This window comes from Mustela nivalis (genome assembly GCF_964662115.1).
Source record: "Mustela nivalis genome assembly, chromosome: 18".
Classification (NCBI taxonomy): domain Eukaryota; kingdom Metazoa; phylum Chordata; class Mammalia; order Carnivora; family Mustelidae; genus Mustela; species Mustela nivalis.
In genome coordinates, this window is record NC_139037.1 from 915,053 (window position 1) to 928,737 (window position 13,685).

Here is a 13,685-nt window from a genome sequence, read left to right on the forward strand (position 1 = left end):
GGCCGGCCGGCCACTCACCCCCCCACCCACCCATGGACTGACCCATCCGTCCACCTGTCCATCCATACGTCCACACATCCATCTGCCCGTCCGTCCAGCCATCCACTCATCCGTTCACCCCCCCCCAACCTGCGCATTCAGCCAAACACCCACCCAGCGCTCTGTCCGTCCGTCACTCTCTATCTCAGCTGCCACGTGATTCTACTGTCCCCCATTCAGACTTTCTCCTAATCACCTGTCTGCCCACCACCCACCCCAATACACACCAGACGCATATACGTCCGTCTGTTCTCCAATCTAACCCACACAACTATGCCTCAGTCCCTCCATCGTGTCCGCCTCTCCATCCCTTGAACCCAGAGTAGCATCACCTAATCCTGCAGTGTTCCAAAACGACAAGGGCAATTTGGATGTTTCCATGACCTCAACTGCCCTAAAGGAATCTGCCTGTGGACTCAACTGGCCTCCCCCAGCTCCTCAACCATTGGTCCAAGCCTGCTCCGGGCATTGTGAAGAGACTGGACCGATGTCCTAGCAACAGGTTTGGACAGTCTGAGACCGCTTGGCAAGTGTGGTGGCCACAGGCCAGGAGCACTCATTGGGAGATGGCCCACACACCTGCTCGGGGGCCCCGTGACCAGGGCCACCAGTCAGGGTGAGCACATTCCCTGGCAAGACCCCGACATTGTGGGCGTCCTGTCCTTGTGTCCAAGGCTCACTGCTTGGAGGAGGTGTCCTCAGGAAGGGAGGGGGGCGGGGAGAAAGAGACCAGTGCCCCGGAACCCCCTACCTGGGCGTGCATGGCTTGCTGTGCCTCTTTCCCGCTCCCGCCTTCCATCCTGGGCCGGCAGACTCTGGAAATGAGCCCCTCAGAGCTCCAGAGAGCTGCAGGGACAGCCCCCGCCCAAGCTGAATGGCGGGGGATGTTCTCTGGGACACTGGAGGCGCAGCACTTCCTAGCCCCAGGCTTCACGCCACATGGGATATTTTCCAAAATGGGGCTGGGAGCAAGGCCCCCAGATGATGGTCCCGCGGGCAGGACTGGAGGAGAAAGAGCATGAGGCACAGGGCCAGGGCTACGTATCTGTTCGTCCATCAACCCACTCACGGTTAAGGCCTGGGGAGCCCAGCGTCTGCCACGGCACCTGTCTGAGCCCCCACAGTTCTGGAAAACTCCATTTTGCATGCTTTCTATGCCTTTTGTTTCAACTTGACTGGCTCTCGGAGTCCCACCCCAAAGACGCCTTGTGAAACAATGTCCGGACTCAAATTGGAGCCGTTTTTGTAGGACAGAGGCCATGGACACCCTTGCTGTCCACCAGGATGAGGGGCCCAGCCAGGCTGGCCTCCAGGGTGTCAGGTCCTGGAAACAGGCTCGTGGGGTTGGATGGATTTTCCCGCTTTTTTTATTTTTATTTTTTTAACTCCCCGGAAGGAGTTGGAGCGAGTGTTGGTCCGTTTTCCATTTTCCTGTGACGGGTCTTCCTCAGTGCTATGGGACCCATGGCATGCCGACCCCGTCGCGTGTCCCCTGATGTGCGTGTTTGGCCTGGGTGCTGTGGGACGTCCGGATTCAGGTCACACCCGTTATCTGTGTCATGTAATAAAGCTAACGTTTGCCATCACGGGGCTGTGCCTCTCCTTGGTTCCTGGTGACCGCAGGGAAGCCGCATCTCGTGGGGCCGCTCACCGTCTCTGTAGGAGGGCTCTCCCGGTCCCAGGCAAGAGACAAGGCCCTGCCCCATGGGGGTGCTGGACAGATGGGTGACGTAAGTTGGGGTGTGCGTGGCGACGGACACCCTGGCTCAGTTCACCCACAGCCTCCTGTGCTCTTGCCAAGCAGAGTGAACTTCCAAGATCTGGGTCCTCAAGGTGATCTGGATGACCTTGGGCCCCGGGGACACCCAGGCTTGTGGCTGGGCACCTTCCCCAAGACCCTCCCAAGGGAGGACACTGAGGGAAGGGACACCTTGACCCCAAGGAGCCAGGGTGTCGCGGCCAGAGTGTCCCTGCTCCCAGGGCAGGTCCTAGCCAGATTCGGATGCCCAGGGCTTGGCATTCCTGGTGTGCTGGCAGCCCCTGGGAGGAAAGGCTGTTATTAATACTTGGGCCCAGGCTTGGAACATGATGTATTTTGAAAGGTGTCATTGGAAAGGCCAGCGTGGGGGCGAGTCTGTACCCCTGCCAGGCGGCTGGCGGGAGCCCCAGCTGGGCCTGGTGTGTCAGCCGTCCCAGCAGAGAGCAGGCTGACGGCGTTTTTCCATTGCAGAGATCTGAGCTCAGACAGAGGCTGGCGGGGGGCCCAGCCTGAGTCCAGCCGGCTCTTGGCTCGGACACAGCCACCGTGGTGTTCTGCCTCCCACGTGGAAGTGGAGGGAAGGGCCCGGGCTGCAGGCCCTCCACGGGGCCTCGGACCCCCAGGAGGCAGAAGACCCGGCGGCCTCGTGTTTCAGAATGGCTGTACTTCCATCCTCACCAGCCAGCCTTGGGCCAAGGCCCCGTCCTCAGTGCAGACACAGATGCTGCCCTTGAGGCACCATGACCTGCCCGGGGAGACTGAGGGGGAGTCCTGGCGGAAGGAGGAGCAATCAGGGAGGCTTCCTGGAAACAGCGGCGCAGAGGTTGCGCCTACTGTCAGTGTGCGTGGCTGTGTGGCCTCTGGAATGGAGGCAGTGTGACAGCAGGGAGCTCCTGGAGACAGTGCAGCAGCGACCAGCGCTCCCATGCCCTCTGCCCCGTTGGGGAGAGAGTCTGTCCTGGGTCCAGGGCCCGCAGGCCAGCATCATGTAAGACGCAGCTCCCCACAGTTCAAGTCCCCAGGGAAGAGACTCCAATGAGCCCAGCGTGGACCTACCAGCTATGGCCTGGGGTGGGGGGCTCTGGGCCAGGGTGAGCAGATGTGCCCAGAGGAGTCCCCCATAAACACGAAGCAGGAGCCCCACTGAGGCCGAGGCAGGCTGAGGCCAGCCAGAGCAGTCACTCCAGCGAAGACAGATGGGAGGCCAGGGCACATGGGGACACGGGCCCACAGCCGCCCTCCAGAGGTGACAAGTGAGGACCAGAGGCCAGCCTGGAAGCCAAGCGGCCTTTGGGCCTCCAGTGTCCATCACAGGTCTGCACCTGACTCGACGTTTACGACCTGTAGTCAGGGAAGGACTCCGGCTCCCCCCTGCCATCGGGTCCAGAGTGAGGGCGCGAGAGGGGCGTCGGTGGGGTATCCGTCGGGGTAGCAGGAGCAGGGACGGGGCCCTCCCCTGTGCACACCATGGGCCTCCGACCTCCTGTGGCACACGCCCTGCCCTCACCCCCTGCCAGGCCTTTGCTCATGCTGGTCCCTCTGCCCACACCGTCCTCTGCCCCAGCTCTGCCTGACCAGTCCCTCTAGGGCAGCCCCGTCTCTTCCAGGAGGCCCGTCCTCACCCCAGTGCCGTCCTCGCTGCTTGTGAGCACTTAGGAATCCGCTTATGCCCGCCCGTGTCGTCCCACCCGTGTCGGACCCTGAGCAGGTGTGGCGCGGAGCGTGGCAGAGATCACGCAGTGGAGACCTGCCCAGCCCTGCCTCCCGGTGCCCTGGGGGTTCCTCCTGGGTGAGGAAGACGGGGAAGGGCCCAGAAGCCGGGGCTGGCGGTCAGCCCCGTGGGAAGCCTTTTAAGCGCTCTAATGGGAGCAGCTGGCCTGGGGAGGCGCTTAAAGCCCTGGGGGAGGGCAGGTGCTGGCGCAGAGCCAGGCGGGCAAGGGAGGCCGCCAGCCACCACCCACGTGGCGTGTTGCCGCGGCCACACTCTCTTCCCACCCCCTACTGAGGCCTGGCTGCAAAGCCTTTCCAGGGACCCTGAGGCCCAGGACCGGGGAGCCCGGAAGCCCACTCTGGGGTCAGGGGGTGGGGACAGGAGGGAGGAGGAGCCAGGGGAAGCGGAGGAAGACCAGGAAGATGAAAAGGCGGGCTCCCTCCTGTCTCTCTGGAGCGGGGAGGACCTGGCTGAGCGCCCCAAGCCTGACCAGGTAACGTCCACACGGAGCCCAGCGACCCTGGCAGGGGCTTCAGGTGCTTCACAGATCAGAGGCACTGACGGCTGCAGCCCTGACCCTTTTCCAGGCCACTGTTCGTGACCCCGAAGAGGGTCATGGGTACGTCCACCCCTGCAAGGCCAGGGAGGAAGGCAGGGCCTCAGCCCACACGGCCTTCCTGGTCCTCCCGGCATGTCCCCTTGGAGCCAGACCCTGAGGACAGACAGGGTCAGGCCTGTTCCCCCTCCCTCCCTCAAGAGGAGCCTAGGGGCCGTCATGCCTCGGGCTCAACCCGGGGTCGTGCGGGCAGGAGCTAGAGGCCGTCAAACTGAAGCTGTGGGCCATGGAGCAGACCCAAGGGCCGGAGACGGCTGCTGAGACGGGGCCCGCAGCTGCTGAGCCCCGAGGCAGGTAAGAGCCGGTGGCCCGGCCGCCACCTTCCCTGGTGGGTCGGCCACGAGTCCTTGGGCACTTGGCTCTGAGCCCCTTGCCCCATCCGTGCATCTGGGTGGGCTGCAGCTGCTGGGGGCTCGGTGCCGGTCCACGGGGAGGGGCCGGGGTGCGGTTAGCCCTTCAGAACAGTCCCTGGGGGTAAGCCTCTTCCCCAAGGAGCGAGAAGGAAGCCATGAACGTGAGGTGTCTGCCCTTAGCACCTGCCTGGAGCCCATGCCTGCAGTGAGACCCCTATCCTGAGGTCCCTCTCTGTAGGTTGCCTGTGCCCCTGGACCCCCATGGAGAAGGTGGAGTCGGACCACAGGTCCCTCCATGCGGGCAATGTGAGTCCGGGCAGGGGCAAGATGGGGCCTGCCGTGGGTGTCCAGAGTTGGCCACCTCCTCCTGGCCTTGAGGATTAAAGAAAGGAGCCACAGGCCCAGGAGTGGAGAAGCCAGAGGACAGGACCGGACTGGGGGGTGGGCTGCCCAGGATGGAACGTGGGGCCTGTGTCCTCAGGCATCCTGGTGTCCCGACAGAAACCATTCCATGGGAAGTCTCCAGCTGGCCAATCACTGTGGCCACAAACCCCACTTTAAAAAGGCCCACGTTATCTGGGCAGGCCAGATGAACTTAGGGGGTCATCTCCCACATGGAGAGCACACGTCTGTCTCCAGTCCACCCACAGCAGGGGCAGGGAACCGAGACTGTGGCAGCCACTTCCACCTCTTTACTAAGAAAACTTGCGGTGGGAGCCCCTGGGGGGGAGGGGGACAAGGCTTCTGCGGAGGCCCCTCCACACCGGGAGTCCATACCTGCGGCAGGTGGACTACGGGGGCACAGCAGAGGAGCTGGTAGCCTACTTGAGCCCCCGCAAGGAGGTCCGCCGGATCACCATCCTGTGTGCCAAGTTCTCCGGACACCCCAAGGGGTCAGTGCCAGCCAGGTAGTGGGGAGCAGAGGGGGGGCTCTGGGAGGAGACCTCCGGGGGCCCAAGCGCCCTGGGGTACTACAGAGCCCGGACATCCTGGGGTGACTCCCACTCGCTCTGTCCATCCGCCCCAGCTATGCATAGAGTTGGACACCAAGAGCTCAGCCCAGGCCGCCGTGGGGCTGGATGAGACCGTCGTCCCCGGCCGAGTCATCAAGGTGTGTTCCCTAAACCACATGAACCTCTGACTCCCTGAGGAGGCAGGAAATTCGGGCTCAGGGAGGCCACGATCCTTCTCCAAGTCCCCAGTGTCTGTGCTCAGGGCCCAGCGGGTCTCCACTGGATGGGCACGGGCGGGGAGGGGGTGCTGGGGGCTCCCTTCCCCAGCTGGACCCCTGGGGGATGCTGGGCCCACAGGGGCACATCACCCGCCCCTGTCTGCGGCTGGACAGTTCAGGTGTGAGTGGGAATTCTGAGAAGGTTGGAAACAGGTTAGGGTCTGACGCCCCAGAGCTCCATGCCCAGGAGCTGCGGGTCGTAATTACCGCTGCAGTACCCGCAGCGCACCTGCCTGGGAGCCTCCAGCGAAGAAACCCAAGAAGTCTTCCTGGAGGCAGCTTTAGCCCTGGGCTCTGCCGCGCTGCGGAAGAGGGGAGGAGAGCAGGTGTCTCCGAGGGAGTCCGCCTGCTGCGCCAGGTGCTGCCCAAAAGGGCCAGTTTGCCGGGGACCCGCCCCACGGACCGCGGGGGCTTCCGAGGACACCCAGGCGCCGGAGGCGGACTCTCCCGCGCAGCGGCGTCCGGGGCGGGACTGGCTTCAGATCGCGAAGGCGGAACCGGGGGGCGGGGCCCGAGCCTGTGCGGACTCGGTGGGGGGGCGGGCCCGCGTGGGGCCGGGGGCGGGGCCCCGTTTCTCCGCGCAGGGGCGGTGGAAGCTCTCTCCGAGGTGTCCGCAGGGCAGAAGGGCGGGTGCGGTTTTGAGTGCGGCCGCGGTGGGTCCGGGGTCCACAGCTGCGCTCCCCGGGACTCACTCCGCGGCGCCCCAGCCCGAGCCACGGGTCGTGCGTGGAGCCGGGCACCGTGGGGTGGGGGTGGGGCCGGGGCTGGAGGCGGCGGGGGGGGGGGGCGGTGTCCTGCGCCGCTCGGGGCTGCGGAAGGCACCGGGTAACGCTTCGGGCAGGTGGAGCTGTCCAAGTCTTTTTAAGGAAAAATAGAAACATATCTTGACGGTAAGCGTAAGATTACATCTGAATAGTTTTTAAAAGCTCATGACAGCAGGCCTCCCCTTTATTCGCCTCTTCATCGGGTGCAGGCCTGACCGTGAAAGGCCGGTGATGGGTCCCAGACTGGGCCCTGCCCTATTTCCCAGCCAGTAGCCAGCCCCCTGCTCCATGGGGAGCCGCGGCTAACTGCGTGTCCAGCCCAGGCCTGGTGGCCTGCGTGGTCGGTGCTGCCCCCCCCCCACGGTGAGTGACCCAGTATGAGGCCCTGTGGGAGGGCACGCACCTTGGGCGCCTGGCCCCAGCCTGGCCCTGGTCAGAAGTTCAGAGGGCAGAAGGGAGGTCCCCATGCTGGGCACTCCGACTGCCGGGGCTCTGAGGCAGACACAACCCACATCCCCCCTGAAGGGGCAGTACGTGCTCCTTCCCAGTGCAGGGCTGGGCAAGGAAACTCCCTTTGCTCTGGAACTAGGTAACTAACTGCCAACCAGCCCTCACTGGGCTCTTCTAAAGCCTCTCACCTGGTTGCCATACCTACCTATTCCTGACCCCAGGGACAGAGCTGCCCCCGGCTGCCAACCACCAGGGGTCCACAGGTGGGGTCAGGGGGACTGGCCACCCCTTGGCTCTCCACCCGCATTGGTCTCTGGCATCCTCTCTCAGACCAGCTTCATAACCCCCATGATCTGGGGTCAGGTCTGCCCTTGAGTGGGGTGGAGGATTCCCCTGCAAGAAAAGGTCCATACCCTAATTTCCAGAACCTGCGAATGGGACCTTATTTGGGAGGAGGTCAGGATCATGCTGGGTCACCTGGGTGGGCCCAAAATCTAATGAGACACATGCCCCCAGAGAGGCTGCGGCGACGGGCCAGGGGTTGTAGGGCTGCATCTGAGCCAAGGAACCCAGGTGGCTGTCCAAAGCTGCGGAGGCCTGAACCACATACCCCCTCAGACCAGCCTGGAGGAGTCAGCCCTGCTGACCCCTGGATTCCTGACTCTGGCCTCCAGAACCTGGGAGTACCGCTCGCTGGCTCACGCACATGTGTGCACCCATGAGAAGGCAGGAAGGCGGGGCTGTCAGGGCAGAGCCCGGGGTGGCCCTGGGCGGCGTGCTGTCAGGGCGGTGCAGAGGAGGCACAGGCACGGGACAGAGTCCCCTAGGCTGGAGCTTGTGTGGCACCAAGCAGGAGACACGGGTTCCTGCCTGCTAAGCACCCAGGGGCTTCTCCCCTCCTTGGTGAGGGGGGATTTGCTTCCATCTTGAGGCACTCACCGTGCATGCTGGCCTTTCTGCAAGGTCCTGTGGGCAGTCTCCCCACCCCGCATCGGGTTCCTTTTCAGAGTGTTTCCTGACCCCTTCTGTGTGGCCGCTCTGCGGAGTGACCTAGGAGCTCCTCCTCTCCCTTGGATTTCGGGCCGAAACAGACCAAGACAGAAAGGGGATGAGGAACGCTCCTGACCCGGGAGCCGCACGGGTGGTGAGGGCTCCAAGAGGTGAGAGCTGCTGAGGGGACTCACGTGGCTGTGCCTGGAGAAGGCCGAGACACACAGGCTCCCTGTCTGGTCCGGGGCAGAGGGAAGGACAGGGAACCATCTCCCAAGCAACCCCAGCGCGACGGACTGACCGGGCGCGGCCCAGCTCCTGGCTGCGGGGACAGGCAGGCGGTGGCCCCCAAGGAGGCTGGCCTCAAGGCAGAGTGCTTGAAGGTGACAGGAAGCCCCCATCGGACGGTTCCACGGGCGGTGTGTGGGCCAGCTCGTTACCTCTGAGCCCTGCTTCTCTCAGGCTTAAAATGGGGATGCCCCGCAACCACGGGTCGGAAAGCCCGACTGCAGAGTAGGATTAAGGGCTCATCTGGCTGCACCTACGGAAAGACCCAAATAGCGGGGCCTTCCACAACACAGTGGTTCACTTTAACTTCCTCTACAGGATGCTGACTGTAAGAAGTCCAGGCCCCGGTGAGCAAAACCCATGTTCCCTCTGGCTTTCTGCTCCCCCTCTGTAGGAGAGAAAGCTCGTCCTCATGCGTTCGAGGGGGCTGCCCTCGCGTCAGCCATCACATCCAAGACGCGGAAGGAAACGACGAAGGCCGGGGACTCCACCTGCTGGCCGAGTCCCCGTCCAAATATCTCCAGTGCCGTCCGCTCACGTGCCGTGATGACCCCGATGACCCCCCGTGGTGGGTACGGAGAAGCGGAACTATCTTCCGTCAGTCACCTGTAGCCAACAGCAACTGTAGCGCTCTCAGCAGGGAAGCAAGCCGGCAACGTGCGGCTGCCCGCGGCCACTACGCAGACGGGAGCAAATACTACGGAGCGCGGCCGAGAGGGCATGGCTGGCACGAGAACCAGTGCCCACCGGTTGGTGCCTCAGCCCTCCGCTAGGCCTCCCGGTCCACCTGCGGTGGGGGGGGGGAGTCTGGGAACTTGGGTTTAATACCCGCTGCTGACTGAGTTCTCCCTCTGCTTCCGACCTGCGAGCACGAGTCCTGTGCTCCGCCGGCGGGAAGGGAACGCGATGCGAAGGTGTCTGGCTTCCACCCAGACGCAGACCGCCTTCCCCGCTGCCCAGGGGGCCCCGAGCTGCCTCCCTCCTGTCACCTTCTCTGGCGCACTGAGGAGGGGAGGGAGGGACTCGAAGCTGTCTTGGGGCCCATGACCCAAAGCCAGTGTGCTCAACAAGCGACTAAGGGCACGAGAGCCGGGCCAACCGGGAAGGCACAGTCACGTGCACTTGGCCGGACAGGCCTCTGGGGAAGCAGAGTGCAGGAATCCAGTCACCTTCGGCTCCGTCCCCAATGGGACCCTCCCCTCCCAGCTCGGGGGCCTGCCAGGGCAGCAAGTGAGCGGGGACTCCTCTAACCCAGCCAGGCCCCAACCGAGAAAGAGGCCTCTGGGGCTTGCTTGCTCCGCCCTCAGAGAGCCAGTGACACCTGACAACCCACGTCAAAGCTCCCGGGCTCTGTGAGGGGGGCCTCCCGAGGCCCGGCGCAAAACCAGACCCACGCAGGCCCCTCCGTGCAGGGGGAGGTGTGTGGGCTGGGTGGGGGTCTAGACCTGGCTCTGGCCACGGAGGCCTGCCACACCTCCCCGCCAGGTCAGCCTCCGAGCACAGCCCACCCCAAGTCTCCCTGCACCTCCGTCAGCTCCCCCTGCAGCGGCAGCATCTTCAGGGCCGAAGCGCCGTGGGCCCTCCCACCGCCCTCCCTGCCCCTCCCCGAGCTGTGCGGTGCCTCATGTGCCCCGTGCCACCCCTCCAGCTAAATCCTCCACTGACACAAGGAAAACGCTAAATCCGATCCCAGAGGACATTTAGTCTGCACGCAGCACGTCTGTGAGGCTCAGAAACAGGCAAGCGATCACGGATGTCCGCACAACGATACAGTCATGTCCCCAGGGCCTCTCCCCCACGACAGCGGCAGGGCTGTCACTCAGCACACCTGGACCATCATGGATGTCACCATGCTATCGAAGGCCCTGTGGAGAGAAACAGCCATCAGAGCAGCCCCACCGGGGACCCAGGACCAGGACAGTCCCTCCGCAGTCACGTACTTCTGGGCTGCGAGGCCAGTGTCCCGCCACCCCGGCAGGGGGAGGCTAGGTCTGTGCTGTTCCCGCAGTCCCGCTGGGGCTGGCTCTCCGGGGGGGGGTAGGGGGTGGCGGCTGTCCCTTAGCCGGGCAGTCTGGGAGACACAGGATTCTCCATACCAACACCTGCTTCTCTCACCCAGGACCCAGGATGAACTGAGACCGAGTCCTGGCTGAGGGCAGGTGCCACGGGCAGGGGTGACCCCGCGCTGGGCCACGCAGGATCCTCTCATCTGCTGGCTCGGAGGAGCCCCTTGGGAACCACATTTAGGAATGTAGGGGATTCCCGGGAGCAGATTCGGAGCATGCGCACCAACGCTTCCTTGTAAGATCTCTGTGGAGTCCCCCGTCATGCCTGCATCTCTCAGAGGACCACGTGCAAGACCCCTATGATCCGGTTCCCTAACCCCCCAAGTGCAGCACCGAAGACAAGAGGGCATTTTCTCACAAAGGTCCGGTAACATGCCTGGGCCCCTACTGGGTTCCGTGGGGGCCCTGGGACTGACGGGGCACACCTGGGAAACCAAGAGGGCAAGGTGTGTGCCCTGCACCCAGTCCTCGTCTGTTTTATATGTCGGACACCCACGTAAGAGTTTACTGGAAAAACAGGGTTCTGCTGCGTCAGCGTCACTGCTTAGAGACACGATGCCCAGCGCGGACGCAGACCTTCCCTCCCGCATGCTGGTAACTGCGGCTCTCCGCAAGGGAGGGGCTGCACCGCAATCGGCTCACCGGGACTGAATGCGGTCCCCGGGGTTGTAGAAGGGGTTGCACATCACGTCCGTGTATGAACTGTGCAGCTTCCGGAACATCTGCGACAAGAGCCAACGGTGTCGGTTCACAGTACACATGGCTGCTGCGACTGTCCCGACTTCTCAGCATTTGAAAACAAAGTGCGAAAGAGAAGGCACGCCAGCCCAGGCACGGCCACAGACCCCCCACTTACGCTGTGGATCTCGCTGTCCGGCAGACCCCCACACTCCCACTGCGGGTCTCGTCCCGCAGACCCCCCACTTACGCCATGGATCTGACTGTCCGGCAGACCCCCCACACTCACACTGCGGGTCTTGTTCCGCAGACCCCCCCACACTCACACTGCGGATCTCGTTGTCCCGCAGCGCCGTGTTGGAGGAATCTACCACCATGACAAACTTCACCTTGGAGTTGGTCACGTAGCCGTACCTGCAGAGCTGGTTAGGGAACATGCGTTTCTCACAAGAAGTCTGCGACAGTACAAGACACGGCATCACCCGGAGACAGTATGAGCCAAGGGCCATCTGTGCACAGCCCCTGCCTGGCTCCAAGGCCGCTTTGGAAAAACAGGACACTATACAAAGACCCCAGGCTGGACCTGTCCCACAATACCAGGAGGACCCCACGGGACCCTGCCTAAGGCACCCACGCCACGAAATCCCACTTTATCTGATAGAACAGCGGCTCTCGGGCAGATGTCCCGGAGGGCAAGCGACAATTCTACTCATGGAGCTGTCTTTGCACTCCATGGGTTTCGTGCCATTTACCCCCAGGGACTGGTCAAGCTGTGATGGTGGCCTGTGGGCTGGGCTTGGTGACAGAACTGTCCCTCCTCAGAAGCGGTGGCCCAGAGGACAGAGCCTAGAAAGCCATCCTCACAGGAATGGAAGCGGAGAGGCCCGGTTCTTCAGTGTGCAGACTGCCACACTTCTCCAAGGAATTCATGCCCAGTTTCTCCCACATTATCCCCCAAATAAAGTAAAAAATGGCGTGAAGTCTTCATTGGTCTCAAGGAACCCTAATTCCCTGTTGGGTAAAGCTCTTTCTTTCTAAGCGATATTGCGTCTTTCAAGGTCGCCTGATCCTAAGTGCCCTTCAAAACGAGAGGCGGGATCTCCAAATATGGAACCCTGCTGGGGGAGACCGCCTGCCCGCAGGCGCCCCACCAGGTATGAAGGATACACCTTGTGGTCCTCCGTGGGGTACAGCAGGCCCAGGTAGAGCTCCCTCTGGTCCACCAAGGCCTTCCCCATGGCAGAGATCTTCTCGTCCACCACATCTAGGGACGTGTGTACCATGTAGTGGAATTTCAGCTCATTCTCGGTGGGGCTGCTGCGGATGTAAAGAGGGTAGTTCTGCAAGAAAGGACGCCAGGACTGAGGTGCCGAGAAACCACCCTGGGTCACAGGCCTCAAGGATGAGGCCTCAGCACACTCAGGACGGGGGACTGGCCAAGAGCCAGTTAGCCACAGGGGGACACACTGTCAATCTCTAAAACCTATGGCTCACTCCTCCAAGCTGCTACAGGGGTGTCTCTGGGGGACTCAGTCTACGCTGGAGGTTTACCTCTTGCCTGCACGGGGCATCCCTGGTGGGCAGAAACAGTGGGTTTGAGCACAGTGTGACAGCAACCCTGCGGCTGGAAAAGTCACTCAGCTTCTGTGCAGGGCCCAGTCCTCGCATGTGCTCTCCACCCCGCCGGTAAATACTGACCATCCCCCATCTGTGCCTACTGCAATGCCTTCACCTCGGCACAGGCACTGCTCTGCCCTCACTAAAGCTTGTCCAGGCTCAGCTCCAACCTCCCTTCATCTCTGCATGGCCAGTTCTTTCCACCCTAACGCCAGGGGTCAGTAGGGTCTTCCCAGGTCTCCCACAGGCCCCATTCACAGATTCTGTCCCGTACCTGGTGCTACACAGACACCATAAACACGATGCTGTCCCTGAGCTAATGGACAGTCCACAAACCCACCAAATAAATAACGTCACGTGCCAATACGGCAGAAGACGGCCCTTGAAGAACTTCTGTAAGGCCCGCCCCATGGGCCTGGTCTTAGAGAAGACACCGGACACCGACGCTGTGTGCTGCAGGAAACCGTGCGCATGGCCACCCGGCTCAGGCTGAGGGTTCCGACACGGCTCTCTGGAGGAAATGACCCCCACGGTGGCCAGCTAAGGCGGCGGCAGTGGGTTCCCAGGCGCACAGGCCCAGAGAAAGCAGAGCCCGTCGCAGGAGCTGCCGGGAATCCCACTGGGCCGAGCGGCTGGTTAGGGGAGAAGGGGATGGGGCGACTGAGCTATCCCGACGCTGCCCTACGGCCAGGGGAGCCACTGGGGAGACCCGGGGGCGGGCGACGACGCGGCCGGACGCGCACGAGCGGACAGCCAGGCTGGGGAGCGGGACCCAGCGCGGCCCGCGGACGGACGGCGGCGGCGCAAGCGGGGTCCGGGGCGCTGTGCTCGCCCGGGGCTGACCCTCCAGCCGCGGCAGACGCGGCCCGGGCGGATCCCACGCCCCCCGCACCGTCCCCACCTCGGCGCGGCGCAGTCCTCGGGGCAGGGGGAGGCGGGGGCCAGAGCGGGGGTCCCCGGGCCGCCCCCGGCCCCTCGGCGGCCGCCCGCGCACGCACCTCCTTAGCGATGACCGCCACGCACACCGCCATCTTGGAGGCCCGGCGGCCGCGTCACGTGACCCCGCCGCGAGTCACGCGGCCGCCCCGGCCCCGCCCCGCCGCCCCGGCCCCGCCCCCGGGAG

General features: G+C 63.5%; 2 protein-coding genes and 1 long non-coding RNA gene across 7 annotated transcripts; 2 read left to right on the top strand and 1 right to left on the bottom strand.

The window, feature by feature from the left end:
* Positions 1–3,447: 3,447 nt before the first annotated feature.
* Positions 3,448–6,584, top strand: PABPN1L (PABPN1 like, cytoplasmic; the record flags this gene model as incomplete). The annotated part of the gene is made up of 6 exons (XM_082712540.1): positions 3,448–4,002; positions 4,319–4,419; positions 4,717–4,784; positions 5,265–5,386; positions 5,506–5,589; positions 5,925–6,584. Exons 1-6 carry the CDS (start codon positions 3,661–3,663, stop codon positions 6,582–6,584), a joined length of 1,377 nt encoding a protein of 458 aa, XP_082568666.1. The 5' UTR covers positions 3,448–3,660.
* Positions 6,585–11,932, top strand: LOC309853502. The gene is made up of 5 exons (XR_014305761.1): positions 6,585–6,599; positions 6,683–7,631; positions 7,931–8,083; positions 8,520–10,190; positions 10,321–11,932. It is a non-coding gene; the product is annotated as an uncharacterized lncRNA (long non-coding RNA).
* On the bottom strand, positions 9,884–13,658 carry TRAPPC2L (trafficking protein particle complex subunit 2L). Of its 5 annotated transcripts, none has more exons than XR_014305711.1 (5): positions 13,561–13,658; positions 12,113–12,285; positions 11,235–11,359; positions 10,910–11,162; positions 9,884–10,066 (listed from the first exon to the last, which is right to left on the bottom strand). XR_014305711.1 is itself a non-coding variant. In XM_082711594.1 (5 exons), the coding sequence occupies exons 1-5, from the start codon at positions 13,591–13,593 to the stop codon at positions 10,021–10,023; spliced, it is 420 nt and encodes a 139-aa protein (XP_082567720.1). In that variant the 5' UTR covers positions 13,594–13,658; the 3' UTR covers positions 9,884–10,020. The 5 variants fall into 5 exon arrangements, 1 of the variants encoding a protein (XP_082567720.1); XR_014305712.1 differs by having other exon boundaries at positions 10,910–11,156; positions 11,229–11,359; XR_014305713.1 differs by having other exon boundaries at positions 10,910–10,989; positions 11,272–11,367; positions 11,698–12,285.
* Between the last annotated feature and the right edge of the window lie 27 nt (positions 13,659–13,685).

Bases quoted from the DNA above. Each gene is read 5' to 3' on its own strand.
- TRAPPC2L (XM_082711594.1), bottom strand. From the start codon at position 13,593: ATGGCGGTGTGCGTGGCGGTCATCGCTAAGGAG. The intron at 11,360-12,112 runs GTATCCTTCATA...CCAGCTCTGCAG, and splicing joins CCCACGGAGGACCACAAGGT to GTACGGCTACGTGACCAACT. The intron at 10,067-10,909 runs GTGAGCCGATTG...TTCTCTCCACAG, and splicing joins GGGGACCGCATTCAGTCCCG to GGCCTTCGATAGCATGGTGA.